At 46.3% G+C, this 21,523-nt stretch overlaps 1 protein-coding gene across 1 annotated transcript; it reads right to left on the bottom strand.

Annotated features, from left to right (window-relative positions):
• Window positions 1–2,581: 2,581 nt before the first annotated feature.
• On the bottom strand, window positions 2,582–4,468 carry LOC149275571 (interferon-inducible GTPase 5-like). Its single transcript, XM_089504558.1, has 2 exons — window positions 3,843–4,468; window positions 2,582–3,707 (listed from the first exon to the last, which is right to left on the bottom strand). The coding sequence occupies exons 1-2, from the start codon at window positions 4,466–4,468 to the stop codon at window positions 2,582–2,584; spliced, it is 1,752 nt and encodes a 583-aa protein (XP_089360684.1).
• Window positions 4,469–21,523: the final 17,055 nt, after the last annotated feature.

Here is a 21,523-nt window from a genome sequence, read left to right on the forward strand (position 1 = left end):
GGCTGTCGAGTGGCCTGTTTGGTCAAATACTTGCTCCAAATTGGCACAATGGAATCCACCGTCTCTCGAGAGAAGGTGATGGAGGACTTTTACTCAAGACTTATCTTACAAACCAAGCTACTTTACAAGTATGAAGCCCACATTTTAAGCTTTGATTTGAAGGAGTGGGAAATTTTGTTCCATACATATTCTGTGCATCTCATGTACCTCTCTCCTCCGCATACCCTGCGCACTCCATCCGGTGATGCAACTTGTAATAAATTGTTGGAGGATTCTCATGCTTCGCAGGGTGTGAGTCAGAGGACACCACCCTTCCCGGGACAAGCTCAGTGAGAACAGGGAGAGGGGCAGGGAGCGGATCCTGGGTCTTATCCGAAACTATCAGTCATAACACTCAGAACATTGTGTATCTACAGAGCATTGTGTATCTGCAGAGCACCGTGTATCTGTACATCATGTGAGCCGGTATCCTCAGAGCATTGTGTATCTGCATATCACATGAGCCGGTATCTGCAGAGCATTGTGTATCTGCATATCACATGAGCCGGTATCTGCAGAGCATTGTGTATCTGCATATCACATGAGCCGGTATCTGCAGAGCATTGTGTATCTGCATATCACATGAGCTGGTATCTGCAGAGCATTGTGTATCTGCACATCACGTTGAGCCGGTATCCTCAGAGCATTGTGTATCTGCATATCACATGAGCTGGAGCTGGACTCCATGTACTTTTCCATGAGTATTTATAGGAAATGCTCTTCATCTATTATATTTTATTAAATATGCAGCTGCCTTTTTCTGAAACATTGTCAGTTGGACAGCTAACTCATTTACTGAGTTCTAAACCAGTTTTTCAGAATGCAGGTAAACGCAATAAATATTATTTTATTATTTTCCAGATGTTTGTGTCGGAAGAATATCACATTATATCATGTAAATAAATTAAACATTCCTGCCATACATTAATTCCCTCCCCAAAAATACATCATCTGAAACGTTCATCATCAAACCTAGAAGCTCCTGATCTACCCACTTTTATGATCCCAACCCCCAGGGGCATCAATAGGGTTTTTAGGGGTCTTAAGTAATAGTGTCACCAAGACCACCACCATCTGGAAGACGACTGTTCCCCTTTAATGGAGTCCTACGCAACTTCTTACATGGCAGATGCCACCTAATACTCCCCTAACCCCATAGACATCGAAGCTTTTGGAAGAATGTAACTCCCATGAGCTCAGCCAGATCACGTAGTCCGCAGCGGCAGAACTCAACAGAAGATGCCTATCCGGCCTAAAGCCTTTCCTCGTTAATATATTTGCCGCGCAGGTTAACGTAAGGAAATCACTCCATTTCACTGGAAGAAAATAAAACACTCAATGAACAGACCCCCCGCCTGATTTATTTCTCACTCGAGATCAAATTACTCATTCAAGCACCGCTAATAAAGCCAACCGATGTTCCCTACAAACTTATTTTCGTGATTTTGCTAATAAATATCTGCAGATTACAGCTGTGCTCAACAAAAAGAGTGGCGGCAGGAGAGACTGTACATTTATTAAACGTAATTAACCCAACTAATTTACTGGATATAGCTTCTCTCTAATGAGCAGGTATGTGACATGTACAGCACTCCACTTTTCTTCCCGTGCCTTTTACCGTTGGCGAACACCAGGCAATTTGTTTTGTTACAAGCACAACAAATAAATAAAGAACATAATTAGAACATAATTAACGGTATTAAGTATCCAGTTGCGGCACTCGAGAGCGCGCCGACGGACAGTTTCTGGGACGTAGGGAGGTCCTGTAGGATTTAGCTGTCCGTCGTTTTAATTGGAAGCGTTTCCAGTCTTTCAGGCTTCAACATCCTTGTTAAATTGTTTATATGTTTTTTAATTTTGGGGTTCAGGCAAAGAAAAAATGTCCGAGGAGGCATCATGCAGACCCCAGACCGCCACCTGAAAAGCCCACCTCCTCTAATGCACATGCAAGGATTGAGGATTGGGTTTGGAAAGCGACCCGTAATGTAGTGGTCGATACGCTGTCCTACGCTGTCAGGGTAGGATGTAGGTGGGAAATAATCAGTAGGCGGAGCTGTGACATCGCACTTCTACACAAATTGCCTCATGGCATCATGACATCACACTCTTAAGGGATAGGGTCATAAGAGCTGAGATTCATTTTATTAAAGCAAAGTCAGTCTGAGCTACGGGTTATAAATTAAAACGTACTTTTGAATGAGATTTCTCACATATCTCACATAAGTAACTACTGCTAGGAAATGTTGGGTGTGGACCTCCTCAGACCCAGGGAGAGAGCAAGGAGTTAGGATAGACCTAACGCCAGGAAGGGGCTTCAGTGGAAGGCTGGTAAAGGAACCTTCGCTATAAATAGTTAAGTGAACCCCCCAAATCTAAATGACTCTAAATGGTTATGTATCATTTTGAGCAGAACTATTCTATATTAGATACATTTCATACTAGGAGAAGAGCTTAGGGTGGTTTACCTTCTGGCAGGATAACTTTGAAGGTGCCTATGGGGAATGGGGCGTTGTTTACCAAGCGTTTAGTTCAAGTTTGGGATCTAGTCGGAGGCTGTTGCCCTTGCTAGCACTCGCTGGGCATCCTCTGACATAGCCTCCAAGCAGCGACTTAGCACTAGGTAGCTGGCATGGAAAGCGATACCTCCAGAGGTCAAATGACCTAAGAGAGGAAACCGATGAAGAATAACCCCTGCAATTTCTAGCCCCAAGCCTGTAGCTGAACCTAGCAGCTTACCCACCAGCTCCCGCGTCACACCTTTACCAGCAGGGCTGTGGACCTCTGACATTAACTCGGCCACTGGAACCCCTGAGCTGTGGGACAAAGACGCCAAAGAACTGGCATCCAGCCCTAGTTCTTGCCGGTAAGTGTCCAAGCGGGCAGTGAGCAAGGACATGTCACATACTATACCCACTCCAGGGACAGGAACGCTGGCGACCAGGCTGGAAAGCAATGCCACCTTCCAGATCTCCTGGGAAAGTGCCTCCTTCTTTTTCTGGATGACTTCAGCAGAGATATTTGGGAGGGAGAGAATTAATGCGCGGCATTTATGGCTGGGCAGTTGTTTTTCCGCACACCCCAAAAGCCTATGGAATTCAGGCCCTGGTAACTTAGAGGGGAACAAAACAAATACCTCCTTATCTCTACCTCCCCCTGATTGCATGGACTCCACTACATCTCCCTCACACTCCAGGATAAAGAACACTTTCCTCCCCTCCTTCTTCAGCTCAGAAACCAGTGATGTATAGCTGTCTGAGACATCCTGCCACGGGGTAAGATGTAGGAACGTGAGATCGTAGTGGCTGATGTGAACGCTCTCTAGGTACTTCTTTGGCTGTGATTCAAGCTCCCCCATGACCGGCAGATCCCACAGACTAGCTTTGGGGTACTTGAGACTCGGATACTCTATTGGGGTTTCAGGGTTTCCCCCATGAGCCGAACCATCCTCACCATCTCTTACTCCACGGAGGGCATTTAGGAGAGAATGGCGGAAGTCTGAATTACCACCCATTAGGGCGAGATTAAATCGAGTATCAAGTAGAGTGTCCAAGCTGGTCTGGATGAATCTCACCATCTCTGAGATTCCTCCCCTCTCGAGAGCGGACTGCAGTTCTTCTATCTCCTTGTCCCCAATAATCTCGTATCCTTGCTGGGCAAGAGAGAGAGGCCTGAGGAAGGATGCATGAAAAGAAAGAAAACAGGTTTTTATGAAGACCAACATGTCACGTGAATTAGTCTGGTCACCCACTTTCTTCTAACCTAACCTCATCCACAACCAGTCACTCTTAACAAAAATGTCTTACCGTCCACATTCTATAGACGTCTTCTCAATTTCCTCCTTCAATCCAGGCGCGTCCAGCTTACGTGGTTCAAAACAGGACACCAGAAAGACACGAGGAAAGTTCTCCTTCTTCAGACCACTAAAAGGCTGAAGTGTGACAGCTTGCAATGTCAGAAGCACATCCTCCCGTCTGTACCAGTCCTTCATCCTCCTCTTCAGAGTATGAAGGTCACAATCGACTTTAGTGCGCACTAAGCAAACTTTTTTCCCAAGGGCAAGGGCACTTTCAGCAAACTTCACGTGAGTGTGAGAGAACTGGGTATCCGTGACGAGAAGGAGGAGATCAGCTTCTGAAATCCACTTCTCAGGAGAACCATCTTCCAAGGGCAGCTCCCACAGAGTCAACCCGGGGTGGGACGGGTGGAGGTAGAGCAAAGGACCCCCCCCTCGGGTAGGATGCAGGGAGGCAGCTCTTGAATGCTGACTGTTCTCATTGAGACCGAGAAGGGCCTGGATCAAAACAGTCTTACCAACGCCGGGACCTCCGGCAACAGCAACGGAGAACTCGCAGCAGTCATCAGAGGAGGGTGATCCATGGCGCTCAGACTCCAGTGTCTGGGGGTCACCAGAAGATGCGCTCAACTCCATCGCCTTAACCGGAAATAAGAAAGATTCCATCAAAATCCAGGATGGAATGTGACCCGTATAGGAATATAGGTTAACATAAATATATAGTGGGGAGGGAGGCTGACGTGTTGGGGAATGACAAACATTTATGCCCTGCTTGATCAGGGTGCGGGGTGTATAGTGATCAGGGTGCTGGGTGTATAGTGATCAGGGTGTATAGTGATCAGGATGCTGGGTGTATAGTGATCAGGATGCTGGGTGTATAGTGATCAGGATACTGGGTGTGTATAGTGATCAGGGTGCTGGGTGTATAGTGATCAGGGTGTATAGTGATCAGGGTGTATAGTGATCAGGGTGCTGGGTGTGTATAGTGATCAGGGTGCTGGGTGTATAGTGATCAGGGTGCTGGGTGTATAGTGATCAGGGTGCTAGGTGTGTATAGTGATCAGGATACTGGGTGTGTATAGTGATCAGGGTGCTGTGTGTATAGTGATCAGGGTGCGGGGTGTATAGTGATCAGGGTGCAGGGTGTATAGTGATCAGGATACTGGGTGTGTATAGTGATCAGGGTGCTGGGTGTATAGTGATCAGGGTGCTGGGTGTATAGTGATCAGGGTGCTGGGTGTATAGTGATCAGGATACTGGGTGTGTATAGTGATCAGGGTGCTGGGTGTATAGTGATCAGGGTGCAGGGTGTATAGTGATCAGGGTGCAGGGTGTATAGTGATCAGGGTGCTGGGTGTATAGTGATCAGGATACTGGGTGTGTATAGTGATCAGGATACTGGGTGTGTATAGTGATCAGGGTGCTGGGTGTATAGTGATGAGGGTGCTGGGTGTATAGTGATCAGGGTGCAGGGTGTATAGTGATCAGGACGCTGGGTGTATAGTGATCAGGGTGCTTGGTGTATAGTGATCAGGATACTGGGTGTGTATAGTGATCAGGGTGTATAGTGATCAGGGTGCTGGGTGTATAGTGATCAGGGTGCTGGGTGTATAGTGATCAGGGTGCAGGGTGTATAGTGATCAGGATACTGGGTGTGTATAGTGATCAGGGTGCTGGGTGTATAGTGATCAGGGTGCTGGGTGTATAGTGATCAGGGTGCAGGGTGTATAGTGATCAGGATACTGGGTGTGTATAGTGATCAGGGTGCTGGGTGTATAGTGATGAGGGTGCTGGGTGTATAGTGATCAGGGTGCAGGGTGTATAGTGATCAGGACGCTGGGTGTATAGTGATCAGGGTGCTGGATGTATAGTGATCAGGGTGCTGGGTGTATAGTGATCAGGATACTGGGTGTGTATAGTGATCAGGGTGCAGGGTGTATAGTGATCAGGACGCTGGGTGTATAGTGATCAGGGTGCTGGGTGTATAGTGATCAGGGTGCTGGATGTATAGTGATGAGGGTGCTGGGTGTATAGTGATCAGGATACTGGGTGTGTATAGTGATCAGGGTGTATAGTGATCAGGGTGCTGGGTGTATAGTGATCAGGGTGCTGGGTGTATAGTGATCAGGGTGCAGGGTGTATAGTGATCAGGATACTGGGTGTGTATAGTGATCAGGGTGCTGGGTGTATAGTGATCAGGGTGCTGGGTGTATAGTGATCAGGGTGCAGGGTGTATAGTGATCAGGATACTGGGTGTGTATAGTGATCAGGGTGCTGGGTGTATAGTGATGAGGGTGCTGGGTGTATAGTGATCAGGGTGCAGGGTGTATAGTGATCAGGACGCTGGGTGTATAGTGATCAGGGTGCTGGGTGTATAGTGATCAGGATACTGGGTGTGTATAGTGATCAGGGTGCTGGGTGTATAGTGATGAGGGTGCTGGGTGTATAGTGATCAGGGTGCTAGGTGTGTATAGTGATCAGGACGCTGGGTGTATAGTGATCAGGGTGCTGGGTGTATAGTGATGAGGGTGCTGGGTGTATAGTGATCAGGGTGCTGGGTGTATAGTGATGAGGGTGCTGGGTGTATAGTGATCAGGGTGCAGGGTGTATAGTGATCAGGATACTGGGTGTGTATAGTGATCAGGGTGCTGGGTGTATAGTGATGAGGGTGCTGGGTGTATAGTGATCAGGGTGCAGGGTGTATAGTGATCAGGACGCTGGGTGTATAGTGATCAGGGTGCTGGATGTATAGTGATCAGGGTGCTGGGTGTATAGTGATCAGGATACTGGGTGTGTATAGTGATCAGGGTGCTGGGTGTATAGTGATCAGGGTGCAGGGTGTATAGTGATCAGGATACTGGGTGTGTTTAGTGATCAGGGTGCTGGGTGTATAGTGATCAGGGTGCTGGGTGTATAGTGATCAGGGTGCAGGGTGTATAGTGATCAGGATACTGGGTGTGTATAGTGATCAGGGTGCTGGGTGTATAGTGATGAGGGTGCTGGGTGTATAGTGATCAGGGTGCAGGGTGTATAGTGATCAGGACGCTGGGTGTATAGTGATCAGGGTGCTGGGTGTATAGTGATCAGGATACTGGGTGTGTATAGTGATCAGGGTGCTGGGTGTATAGTGATGAGGGTGCTGGGTGTATAGTGATCAGGGTGCTAGGTGTGTATAGTGATCAGGGTGCTAGGTGTGTATAGTGATCAGGACGCTGGGTGTATAGTGATCAGGGTGCTGGGTGTATAGTGATGAGGGTGCTGGGTGTATAGTGATCAGGGTGCTGGGTGTATAGTGATGAGGGTGCTGGGTGTATAGTGATCAGGGTGCAGGGTGTATAGTGATCAGGATACTGGGTGTGTATAGTGATCAGGGTGCTGGGTGTATAGTGATGAGGGTGCTGGGTGTATAGTGATCAGGGTGCAGGGTGTATAGTGATCAGGACGCTGGGTGTATAGTGATCAGGGTGCTGGATGTATAGTGATCAGGGTGCTGGGTGTATAGTGATCAGGATACTGGGTGTGTATAGTGATCAGGGTGCTGGGTGTATAGTGATGAGGGTGCTGGGTGTATAGTGATCAGGGTGCTAGGTGTGTATAGTGATCAGGGTGCTAGGTGTGTATAGTGATCAGGACGCTGGGTGTATAGTGATCAGGGTGCTGGGTGTATAGTGATGAGGGTGCTGGGTGTATAGTGATGAGGGTGCTGGGTGTATAGTGATCAGGGTGCTAGGTGTGTATAGTGATCAGGACGCTGGGTGTATAGTGATCAGGGTGCTGGGTGTATAGTGATCAGGGTGCTGGGTGTATAGTGATCAGGGTGCTGGGTGTATAGTGATCAGGGTGCTGGGTGTATAGTGACCAGGCTGCTAGGTGTGTATTAGGCTGTCTCTTACCATTGCTGTGTTGCTGTCTCTCTGTCTCTCCCGTTTGTTTCCTCCTCCTCCTCCTCTCACGTGTCTTTGTTGTCATTCCTCCTCTTGCAGAGTCACTGGGTCTCCTCCCTGCAGCCGGGCCTGCTGCACACAGACAGACAGACAGGCAGGCAGATACAGACAGGCAGACACAGAAGGACAGGCAGAGACAGACAGGCAGAGACAGACTCTGTGATCAGCTGGCAGCAGCCCCGGCCAGGCAGTGAGTACAAATCCCCCTCCATGCATGCATTCCCTCTGTCATCTTCTACCATCTGTGTGGCTGAGGCTGATGGGAGTAACATCTCTGTATCCCACTCAGATTGCGTTAGCACTGTGCAGCTGTCTCCTCTGGCTGCACAGTCCTTGGCAGTCCCCCTTGTGCGGTCTCTGCATTTAACCCCTTATTCATTTTATTGCAAGTAATTTTTGGATTGCCTTTGCTTCCCCATATCCCCCATTCCTGCCTTCACATCCCCCTACACTACCACTCTCATCACTCCTCTGCCCATATACTGTTATATACTCTGCACCCTCTTTATATACCGTCATTCCCACCACTTAAAAATGTGATTTCTAAAACCCTAGTCGCCTATGTTTGCTCTGCATACCCCCTCTTACTACAGTATATACCCCATTCCCTTACCAAGTACCCCCCTGACAGTATACATGTGTTTCCGTACCCCACATTCTCCCCAGATATGCTCCGCACTCTACATCTTGGTATGGTAATATGTGTGTGTTGTGATGCAGGTGAGAAGGCATGGACGATTCTCAGATACCGAGAGAGGGTTCCTTGGGACCCCCCGAATCATCTGCACCTCCGGAATCCTTGAATATCAGTGTCGCTATCATTGGACCTCGAGGATCAGGAAAAAGCACCCTAACCAGAACACTCAGCCAACAGAAGGAGCAGTTTGGCCCCGACTTCCTAAACTCCTACTTCAAAGTAGAGGACGGGTCTCATGGGGTCACCTGCCATCCTTATCCTCCTTTGCCCAATGTGACCCTACTTGATTTTCCTGGCTACAGGCCTGGCGACTCAGCCTCTCTCTATCTGGAAGGCATTAATCCAGCCACGGCGCAATATCTGGTGGTGACCCTTGGGGAGTCTGTATCGAGTACCGACGTGCAGCTTGTTGGAACCCTTAAAAAGATGGGGAAACCACATTGCATCGTGCAAACGCACACAGACCTCACATTGCATACCAAGAAGAGACAGCAGGGCAAGAGCTACTGGAGGGGTCAGGTACTTCAGGGGCTGAGACAGAGTCTGGAGGAGCACTTTAAGGGATCGGAGTTCCAGGGTCTTAAAATGTTCCTGGTGTCCTGTCTGGAACCCCAGTTGTTTGATTTTCCATCCATGGTGGATTATATGGAAGGAGACATTCTGCAGTGCTCAAGGTGAGAGAGCTAGCCCCTTGGAAGCAAATATATGGCTGGCATTATCCAGAGCAGCTCTACCGAGGTGGTATCTCTATTCAGGGAAGACGTAGACATTTTTATCTGTGAAATCTGGAATAGAATAGCGTGGTTTTGTCATATCTGGCATTTTATGACAATTAACGGAACGCCGCCGGGAACGTGATATTGAGAACTGATGTAATATTAATTGAGTGGTGTGACTTCTCTATTTAATGCCACCGCAAATCAACGACTCGTAAAGACGTCACATAACCATCTTCTATTTTACAGTAGGGCCTGGTGCGGTAGAGATCCGGGACATTTTAACTCTTTGTATAAAGCCTTCTGTTTAGTTCTCTTTGACACCGTGGGTTCTAATCATCTCTTTATTTTCAGGTCAGCGGATAACACTGCCGGGTCCCAGGGCCAGGAGCTGGCCACACATTTTGAGGTGACCTGTGATGAAAACCAACTGGCACAATTCCCGTCACTTCTCATCAGCTTTTTGGATAACCCTCCTCCTGTGCCAGTTGTGGTTGGTGTGACGGGAAATGAAAAAGATGTCTTTCTTCATGCTGTCTCTGAACCTCCAGTTTCGTGTTTTGTTGTGAGATCCCTTCCTGGTCCTAGGAACCCACCCTTGACTGTGGAACAGTATCTGGAGAACCTTCAGCTGGAGGACTGCGATGTCTACCTTATCGAAGGCTCCGGGATGGATCCAAGCTCGCGTACCACGTTGGTAGAAGCTTTAGTAGCAGCTGGCAAACACTGCATGCTGATTGGTGGAGACGGGAAACTGGGCAAAGGACAGGATGCTGATGGGGGAGAAGAGCCTGGAAAACGGGCAGACCACTTTGGCTCTGACTTGTTAGAACTCCGGATGGCTTTAGAAAAGGGAGTCCCCCTGTTAGTTAGAGAAAGGCTCCTACAATCCCTTCCCTCCATCATCTTGCAGCTGGTAAGGAGGGAGCGTAGAAAGCTTATGACCGGGATATATACAACTTGCCTGGATGTCTGTTCCATGGCATCAAATGGTCACCTACCAGAAGCCTTGACCTCCCTCTCCTCTGCCCTTTCATCTTACCGTGAACGTTTCGGTCTAGGTGATGACACCTTAGCATCCACTGCTCAAATGACTAATTGCCCCGTGGAGGATTTGCGGTCTGAGATCCGGTGCCCCATGGCCCAGAACCCAAGTGAAGAGCAGTTACTACAGATGGCATCTCAGCCTCTGTCTCTCTCTTCCATAGTCTGGAGCTACATTCCGCTGTTAGGGGGAGGAGAGACTGTCCCCACCACGCTGTCTCCGGAGCGGACCTACAGGCTTTTGGTAGAAAGCGTGTGGGGAATGGCAGAAGACGCAGAGAGGGTATTACTCCATGCATGCGCCAAGCAAAAAGTAGGCAAGGAAAGGAATGCCACCTGCCACTGGCCTTGTATGTGAAGCCCGCTCTGCCACCGCAGTCCCTTCTGTTCTTCGCTCAGCGTGCGCAGCCAATGTTATACTCTTTGGCTATGCTTACGTTATGTGAAACTGTAGCAAGTCGTTGTTTCTAGTCATTCCTAAGCTTTTCTTTTTGGATTCTATACGGGGAATCATTTACCGCGATTGGCGAACGTGCTAGAAATAGAATGAATAAAAACTAGAATAATGTAAAATTGAACGTTACGATAACGGCAAGACCTTACCTCCTCTGCCTGCCGAGCTGAGAATGCTGGCGTATATCCACTACTTGGCGTATATCCATTTCTAAATCACGCGCTCTGAACATGTGTGTTCTTTTAAACGTATGAATGGAACGCTGGACATCGTTCTGTGGAACGTTGGACATCACCTAACTCTGACTCATTGGGTTTGCTTTCCTCCAAAATGTATCTTCCCTTATCGCGTTTAATTGTAAGCTCTGTGGATCAGGGGTATACTCTCTACTGTACATTTCAGCTATAAGCTTTTACTGTATTTCAATGTAGCAAATAGCTGTAATGAATAAATTATTAAATCATAACTACAACAACCAACGCATTTGGAGTCCAATGTAGTAACTATATCGATATGGCTACCATTGGCCGGACACCTCTAGCCACTACAACTCCCATAATCCTGCCATAGCTTTCCATGGATTGTGAGAGTTGCAATACAGCTGGCGAGATGCACGTTTCCCCATTCATTATATGAGATATCTCACCTATAAATGGTAACTTGGTTTCAACTCGCGCAGGATCATTCTCAGCCCGTATGGATTAAAAGTGCCCCCTCCCCCGAACTTAACTCTTTTGTTGCTAAATGCACCATTCATCACCACCCCTAGAAATAATTCCTCAGCCATGTGATACTTTGGCTGGTTCAACATTTTTACCAGGAACACTTAATTATCATGTGACACAAAAGCAGATGCTGATAGGCTCTTCGTCATGGAAAACAAAAAGGCTTTTTTTAATGGGATTTAGTGTTTAAGTGTAAGTGGAACGGCACCTTCAAGAGCACGGTGCGCAGGGTTAATTGGGAACTGAGATACACAAAGGGGACGGCGCATGCATAACACGTGAATCAAAGATTTAATAACCTGGATGACATCGCCGCGTGGATAATGGGCCTCGGAGTGACGCCGCGCGGCACGCGGGTGACAGCTGTTTCCAGGTGCTTGCTGGCGAAGCGGACATTAATGTACCGTCTGCATCGCGTTTCCCTGTTGAACATGTTTGTTCGGTTCTGGTGTATAAACCCGTCATTCACGCCTATACCAGACGAGCCGCCTAATTATGATGTGATGCCTCGCGATTAGCGGTATAAGATAACAAATTCATGTTTACCCATTGTACAGCACTGTGGAATATGATGGCGCAATAGAAAACAAGAAATAATAATAATAAAATAGGACACTTTTAACCCCTTTCAAAGGGCAAAATGATAAACATTTAGCAAAAAATATAAAAAAAAAACCACTGGAGGACTGCGGAAAAGAGAGCACACGGAATCTGGTGAAAAATACTAAACAGTGACACTTAGGGTACGTAATCAATACACAGAGACATGCATCCCAAGTGTCCCTGTTGCAGAGGGACAGTCCTGCTTAAGGGCCCAGACCTTTCCCTTCTTTCTATCCCTGATGCCCCTCTTTCCGAGGTAATCTGTTTGCTGGGTATGAGGGTATCGCAGGGTTCTACTGCCCTAAAAGCCCCTATAATGTGTATAGAAACAGCAGGAAACGGCTTTATAAATTGGGTAAATAAATATTTTATTGAGTATCATAAATAGTAATAAGAAGTTAAGAATGTCGCCTAAAAACTGCTCAGATCCCCCAAAGTGATTTTCCCTATTTAGGATGTTAGCAGGCAAAATACTGCCACATCCAAGATGGCCACCGCAGCAGGATGTTATTCAGCAGGCGTGACTTCCTCTGTGCCTGCTGTCACGTCACACTGCCGACTCGCCCCCGCCTCTCGCCTGTGCTGCTGTCTGTGATTTGGTTGTGATGGAAACGGCGCCGAGGCCCTGACCACTGACCCCTTGGGCTGCCCGGAGGGAAGAGGTGAGGTGAACATCACGTGACCTCTGCTTGTGGGCTGGGAGGTGGTGGGTGACATCATGTGACGTCATATGGCGAACTAGGGTTTTTCCAGGACGCAATATATGCGATGATATAGTCTCAGGGGGGCAGGGGCGTAACTAGACGCCTCAGGGCCCGGGTGCGAGAATCTGTTAAGGGCCCCCCCAAAAAACATGATTTTTACCCAACATGATTTTTTTTCAACAAACTCAACAAATTCAATTTACATATTGAATCATATCTGTAAAAAATCAAAGAAAAAGGGGCGCATGTACAAAGGGCATAATCAAAGAAAAAGGGGCGCATGTACATAGGGCCCCTTTTGTACATGCGCCCCTTTTTCTTTGAATACATAAATAATGTATGGAAACATAGCATAGCAGATATAGATCAACAGAATAACACACAAACCCAGCATTGCAGGTATAGATCAAATAGAATTCACATAAAAACTCTGCATTAAAGGTATATTTAAAACCCCCTAAATTATAGGCATAGATCACAGGTTGCACACCCCAAAACCAGCCCTGGCCTCCACACTGCCCACATAGAACCTGACCAGCACCCAGATAACACACGTAGGGTTTGCCATCTTTGTCCCCAAACAGCCCATCCTGTGCCTGGCTGGGTGGGGACAAAGGTGACACTGGGGAGCTGAACTTGTGTGTCTAATCTATATATAAGTGTTTATATATGTATATCTATATAAAAATAAATCTAGAAATCTCCATTTTTTAAAGAAAAAAAACTTTATGCGTTTTGTCCCCCTCCACAGACACACACATATATTTATTTTTATGTTTATAATTGAAATAATAATTGAAATAATAATGAAATAATAATTTAATGCCATATACAATATTTTTTTTTAAATACATTATTGTACCGACCTCCCTATTCCTTCCACTTTGGGGCCCTGATGAAGTGCTGATGGAGTGATAGATGAAGACTGCCGTTTTATTTTCAAACTGGATGTACGCGACTGACACGACATCCGGTGCTCCAGCTCCAGCAGTCTGTGTGATGGGGCGGAGCTTTCAGCCCTCATACAGCTCTTGTGGCACGATCCAGTGCTCCTGCAGTCTGTATGAGGGGGCGGAGCTTTCACCCCTCATGCTCCATGTGATCCGGTGATCCTACACTCTAAGCGTGAGGGGGCGGAGCTTTCGCCCCTCACACTGCATCAATGATTAGGCGGCCGTCGCCAGCTCCGTGGCGCGGCTTGCCTTATTTAAAAAAAACAAAAAAAAAAAACATAAAAAGGTATCGGGCGGCCCCTTGGCTTGGGCCCCCCTTCCACCGGGTCCCGATTTCGTGCGGCCCCTTGGCTTGGGCCCCCCTGCCGCCGGGGCCCGATTTCGTGCGGCCCCTTTGCTTGGGCCCCTCTGCCACCGGGGCCCGATTTCGTGCGGCCCCTTGGCTTGGGCCCCCCTGCTGCCGGGGCCCGATTTCGTGCGGCCCCTTTGCTTGGGCCCCTCTGCCGCCGGGGCCCGATTTCGTGCGGCCCCTTGGCTTGGGCCCCTCTGCCGCCGGGGCCCGATTTCGTGCGGCCCCTTGGGTTGGGCCCCCCTGCCGCCGGGGCCCGGTCGCAGTCGCGACCCCGGTAGGTACGCCACTGCAGGGGGGCTTATTAATCTCACATTGTATTGATTTGTAGAATTTCACATTAATCTAAAAAAAATTTAAAATAATGTCAGACCGACTTGTCACCTACCAATATCTCCCCAAAATAATGATAATAATAATAATGTCTGGAGGTGAAAAGGTTAAACACATTATCTAGTAACTAAATAGTTAAATATATCCTGAAATTATGACTCCTATTTGGGCCATGAAGGATGACATTTTTTTATTATTTTTTTTTTATTCTTATTATTTTTATTGTTATTTACAAGGTCTCGTGGGGGGGGGGGCTGTATTTACCCTGAAGATTCCATAACGATGAGGACTTGATTTTTTCCACTTAAAAGCTTTATGATCGAGATTATTTATTCCCCGAATATTTAACCTTCAGATGCTACTATAAGTGACCTTCATATGTAATTACACCATGGGAGGTTAATCGCTCCCAAGTGTCCATCTTTACCAGGTACTTACCCATAACCCCCCCCTTCCTCCCCCTAAAGCCCCTCTTTTCTAGGAGCTCAGAATGTTTGCTGGGTGCGTATTTTAATGTGTATTTAGTATTGTAGAAAAAATACATTTTCTTCTTGTTCTTGATCAAAGATAGCCATCAGTAGGGTATAAACACACCTGGAAACCCACCAGGTATAACTCGGAGTTTCCGGGGGAAGGCCTGCCATCCTGGGTCTCTGAGTCACTTTCCTCTTTCTTCAAGCAGGGAAGCGGTGATTGGCAATGCCCATTTCCCCCCTACTCACCGCCCACTTCCCCTCCCCACCCACTACAGGTGAGGTTAACCCCGCCCCATTCACACCCAGGAGAGGGAAAACCCCCCTGGAAAGTCCCCACATAAAGTCACATAAGAAGCTTCGATGCAGCCCTAGCCATGTCCACCAAACCAAGCGTCCCTCTGGCCACCTCAGAACATGCGAAGTATGCATTTTGAAGGCGGCAGCCATATTGTTTTCCTAACAAACCTCCTGCGATGCACCTCGTAAGACCGACCAGACCCGGAACTTTCTTTATGAAGCAGGAACACAGTCAGAAAGTAGTGATGGGAAGTTCGGATCATTAAAGTGAATCGGATCATTTCGATTCGTTCACTGAAATGATCCGATTCATGATCCGGATCTTCGGATCACTCAGTGTGCCTGCACGGAGTTACTGTTTTGCCCCGCCCCTTTCATTATGAATCCTCCCCCCTGCCTCCAGTGATGTCAATGAAGGCAGAGAGTCGTTCAAAGATTCGGATCTTACAGGGATCCGAATCTTACAGTGATCCGGATCACTGTAAGATCCGGATCATTGTAAGATCCGGATCTTTGAACGACTCTCTGCCTTCATTGGCATTCTAATCATTCAGAGAATATCACCATACTGTTATAAATAATACATTAATAATCACTGCCCCCAGGATTTACATTCCCCTTTACCTGCAACTGCACCTTAAGCTAACTTTATTAAATTAATGAAATTAACCCTCACCATTAAATTAACCCTAAACACCCCATCAACCATGACTGCCCCTAAAATTAACCCTTAACACCCCATCAACCATGACTACCCCTAAAATTAACCCTTAACACCCCATTAACCATAACTGCCCCCAAATTAACCCTAAACACCCCATTAAGCATAACTGCCCCTAAATTAACCCTAATCACCCATTTAAGCATAACTGCCCCCAAATTAACCCTAAACACCCCATTAAGCATAACTGCCCCTAATTAACCCTAAACACCTCATTAAGCATAAATGCCCCTAAATTAACACTAAAGACCCCATTAAGCATAACTGCCCCCAAATTAACCCTAAACACCTCATTAAGCATAATTGCCCCTAAATTAACACTAAAGACCCCATTAAGCATAACTACCCCCAAATTAACCCTAAACACCTCATTAAGCATAACTGCCCCTAAATTAACACTAAAGACCCCATTAAGCATAACTGCCCCCAAATTAACCCTAAACACCTCATTAAGCATAACTGCCCCTAAATTAACACTAAAGACCCCATTAAGCATAACTGCCCCTAAATTATCCCTAAACACCCCATTAAGCATAACTGCCCCTAAATTAACACTAAAGACCCCATCAACCATACCAATTTATTAGGTAATTTATCTGGAGTACATGCAATTAATTTAGGGGCAGTTATGGTTAATGGAGTATTTAGGATTAATTTCAGGGGCCGTTATGGTTAATGGGGTCTTTAGGGTTAATTTCAGGGGCCGTTATGGTTAATGGGATCTTTACGGTTAATTTCAGGGGCAGTTATGGTTGATGGGGTATAAGGGTTAATTTTATGCTGATGACTGAGGGTTAATTTAATTAATTTAATAAAGTTAACTGTAGGTGCAGTTATAGGTAAAGGGGGGCAAACTCAGGGGAATCTAAATCCTGGGGACAGTGTGAACATTATTAATGTATTTATTTATAAAAGTATGGTATCAGTGATATTCTCTGAATGATTCGAATCTCTGTAAGATTCGGATCCTTGTAAGATCCGGATCCCTGTAAGATTCGAATCATTTGAATCTTCGGATCATTCGACTCTTTGAACGACTCTCTGACTCTATGAGTCATCGTTCCTGTGTGAATTAATGAGCTGTAACCTGACCCCAGAGTCTGTGTCTGAGTGCTCTGCAGATGACTCACAGCTCTAGGATCAGGTTACAGCTGCATGATTCACAGACTGAACCGCTACAAATGAATCGTTCAGTCTAGTGAACCGATTGATCCGGTTCTTTTTAGTGATCCGGATGAATCGGTTCACTAGACTGAACGATTCGTTCATGATCCGGACATCACTATCAGAAAGACGCTCTCAAGCCAACCCGGCTTTGCCTTCCAGCCCTGGAACTGCCTGCTGCTTTATTTTGCTGATGCTATTAATAAAAAGGAGAAGATTGCAATTGTATATTCCAAGAGGGCCGGGGGACCGAAGACTCTGCATAATTTATACGTAAATATTTTTTTTTTTTTACAGTATAACTTCCCTTCTGCGGAACGTTTTTTCTCAAATATTTTACCGCAGATGTGCTTAGGAATCATTACTATTGTGCCATATGAATTTTTCATAAGTTTCCTACAGTAAACAAGAGCGGGATCGCTCGCTTCCAGGATACGGTTTGTGAAGAACATACGCAATTATCTTGCAATCGTCCCGTGTCCTCTCGGCGAGGCCGTTATACCTGTCGCCTTCCCATAATTACTTTTTCTTATTATTATTTGAGGAATGCTTTACCCCCCCCCCCCCCACTTGGGGGATCTGTACTTTGTGGTTATAAAAAGAGCAGAAATATACTTTGTTGTGCGGGTAGGGGGGCGTTTATGATACATTATTTATCATAACATTGAGAGGTTTGGGGCAAGAAGGTCAAGAATCGGTTTTTGTCTCAAATGTTTTACCGCATTTATGTTATCTTTCTAATAGAAATCTTAATATTTACGGTGTCCCCAAAAGAAATCTATGTGTAATGATTAGATTACTGGCATTTCTGGATCTTACGGAGTGATTTAAACATGGAAGGGCGTATGGCCATTCCTGGGAACTTTCTTGCTCAAGTTCCCCTCGTTCCTCCCCTTGCAGAAAGAAGGTCCCACTGATATTAATCGGCAAGGGGCCGCACGAAATCGGGCCCCGGCGGCAAAGGGGCCGCACGAAATCGGGCCCCGGCGGCAGGGGGGCCCAAGCCAAGGGGCCGCACGAAATCGGGACCCGGTGGAAGGGGGGCCCAAGCCAAGGGGCCGCCCGATACCTTTTTATGTTTTTTTTTTTATTTTTAAATAAGGCAAGCCGCGCCACGGAGCTGGCGACGGCCGCCTAATCATTGATGCAGCGTGAGGGGCGAAAGCTCCGCCCCCTCACGCTCAGAGTGTAGGATCACCGGATCACATAGAGCATGAGGGGTGAAAGCTCCGCCCCCTCATACATCAAACTGGATGTACGTGACTGACACGACATCCGGTGCTCCAGCAGTCTGTGTGATGGGGCGGAGCTTTCAGCCCTCATGCCACAAGAGCTGTATGAGGGCTGAAAGCTCCGCCCCATCACACAGACTGCTGGAGCTGGAGCACCGGATGTCGTGTCAGTCGCGTACATCCAGTTTGAAAATAAAACGGCAGTCTTCATCTATCACTCCATCAGCACTTCATCAGGGCCCCAAAGTGGAAGGAATAGGGAGGTCGGTACAATAATGTATTTTAAAAAAAAATATTGTATATGGCATTAAATTATTATTTCAATTATAAACATAAAAATAAATATATGTGTGTGTCTGTGGAGGGGGACAAAACGCATAAAGTTTTTTTTCTTTAAAAAATGGAGATTTCTAGATTTATTTTTATATAGATATACATATATAAACACTTATATATAGTGATGGGAAGTTCGGATCATTAAAGTGAATCGGATCATTTCGATTCGTTCACTGAAATGATCCGATTCATCATCCGGATCTTCGGATCACTCAGTGTGTCTGCACGGAGTTACTGTTTTCCAGTAACTCCGTGCAGGCACACTAACGATTGGCCCCGCCCCTTTCATTATGAATCCTCCCCCCTGCCTCCAGTGATGTCAATGAAGGCAGAGAGTCGTTCAAAGATTCGGATCTTACAGGGATCCGAATCTTACAGTGATCCGGATCACTGTAAGATCCGGATCACTGTAAGATCCGGATCACTGTAAGATCCGGATCATTGTAAGATCCGGGTCATTGTAAGATCCGGATCTTTGAACGACTCTCTGCCTTCATTGGCATTCTAATCATTCAGAGAATGTACCATACTGTTATAAATAATACATTAATAATCACTGCCCCCAGGATTTACATCCCCCTTTACCTGCAACTGCACCTTAAGCTAACTTTATTAAATTAATTAAATTAACCCTCACCATTAAATTAACCCTAAACACCCCATCAACCATGACTGCCCTAAAATTAACCCTTAACACCCCATCAACCATGACTGCCCCTAAAATTAACCCTTAACACCCCATTAACCATAACTGCCCCCAAATTAACCCTAAACACCCCATTAAGCATAACTGCCCCCAAATTAACACTAAAGACCCCATTAAGCATAACTGCCCCCAAATTAACACTAAAACCCCATTAAGCATAACTGCCCCCAAATTATCCCTAAACACCCCATTAAGCATAACTGCCCCCAAATTAACACTAAAGACCCCATCAACCATACCAATTTATTAGGTAATTTATCTGGAGTACATGCAATTAATTTAGGGGCAGTTATGGTTAATGGAGTATTTAGGGTTAATTTCAGGGGCCGTTATGGTTAATGGGGTCTTTAGGGTTAATTTCAGGGGCCGTTATGGTTAATGGGATCTTTACGGTTAATTTCAGGGGTAGTTATGGTTGATGGGGTATAAGGGTTAATTTTATGCTGATGACTGAGGGTTAATTTCATTAATTTAATAAAGTTAACTGTAGGTGCAGTTATAGGTAAAGGGGGGCAAACTCAGGGGAATCTAAATCCTGGGGGCAGTGTGAACATTATTAATGTATTTATTTATAAAAGTATGGTATCAGTGATATTCTCTGAATGATTCGAATCTCTGTAAGATTCGGATCCTTGTAAGATCCGGATCCCTGTAAGATTCGAATCATTCGACTCTTCGGTTCATTCGACTCTTCGGTTCATTCGACTCTTCGGATCATTCGACTCTTTGAACGACTCTATGAGTCATCGTTCCTGTGTGAATTAATGAGCTGTAACCTGACCCCAGAGTGCTCTGCAGATGACTCACAGCTCTAGGATCAGGTTACAGCTGCATGATTCACAGACTGAACCGCTACAAACGAATCGTTCAGTCTAGTGAACCGACTCATCCGGATCACTAAAAAGAACCGGATCAAATGAACGATTCGTTCATGATCCGGACATCACTACTTATATATAGATTAGACACACAAGTTCAGCTCCCCAGTGTCACCTTTGTCCCCACCCAGCCAGGCACAGGATGGGCTGTTTGGGGACAAAGATGGCAAACCCTACGTGTGTTATCTGGGTGCTGGTCAGGTTCTATGTGGGCAGTGTGGAGGCCAGGGCTGGTTTTGGGGTGTGCAACCTGTGATCTATGCCTATAATTTAGGGGGTTTTAAATATACCTTTAATGCAGAGTTTTTATGTGAATTCTATTTGATCTATACCTGCAATGCTGGGTTTGTGTGTTATTCTGTTGATCTATATCTGCTATGCTATGTTTCCATACATTATTTATGTATTCAAAGAAAAAGGGGCGCATGTACAAAAGGGGCCCTATGTAAATGCGCCCCTTTTTCTTTGATTTTTTACAGATATGATTCAATATGTAAATTGAATTTGTTGAGTTTGTTGAAAAAAAATCATGTTGGGTAAAAATCATGTTTTTTTGGGGAGCCCTTAACAGATTCTCGCACCCGGGCCCTGAGGCGTCTAGTTACGCCCCTGGTTGGAGGGGATGTGGGTTAGGAATGGGGCATTCCACTCCCGTGACCCAGCGTTTCCCTGTGTTGACCTGGAGACCCAGAGAAGTAGCTCTTTACCCGGAGTCTCTGGGCAAAACCCAGATAGTTCCCAGGAATGCTTATAGCTCCTGAATCTAAGACGAGACCAAAACTGATTAAGGCTTGGGGCTTTAAAGCAGGAGAAGTGGGCTGACTAGACGGGGGCCGAATGGGGCTGATTCTAGGTCTCTGTGGACCTCTGGTGAGACTGGTACTTGCCCATTGCCTTTCTCTGCCCCTGTTCTTCTTGCCCTGGCATCACCTCGGCACTCTCCCATCTCTCACACGAGAGAGCTCAAAGCGACGACTCATCCGATGACCTAATGTTAGCGGAAATATGTTAGTTTCCTCGTGTTAAGCTATGAGAAGAAAACTGACCTACAGCATCGATGTTCCAGTCAGCTTTGTTTAGTAGTTAAGATTTTTCGAGGTAGAATCAGTGATATTGAAAGCTAGAAGGACCAGTGTGAAAATCAATCAGGAAATCTATAATTTTTTTAATCACCTCGTTTTGCTTCCAGTAAGCACTCTTTGTAATCGCATATCATGTCTCTGTTCTACTAAACTTGGATGCCAATCTTGGGGGAAAAAAAAGACTTTTGTAGAAACATAGAATCTGCCGGCAGATCAGACCCATTCGGCCCCCGTCTAGCCTGCCTGTTTTCCCTGCTCTAAACACTCAAACCTTAAT

The sequence above is a fragment of the Sceloporus occidentalis genome, unplaced genomic scaffold (assembly GCF_023333645.1).
Source record: "Sceloporus occidentalis isolate IW3139 unplaced genomic scaffold, rSceOcc1.0.p SCAF_279, whole genome shotgun sequence".
NCBI lineage: Eukaryota > Metazoa > Chordata > Lepidosauria > Squamata > Phrynosomatidae > Sceloporus > Sceloporus occidentalis.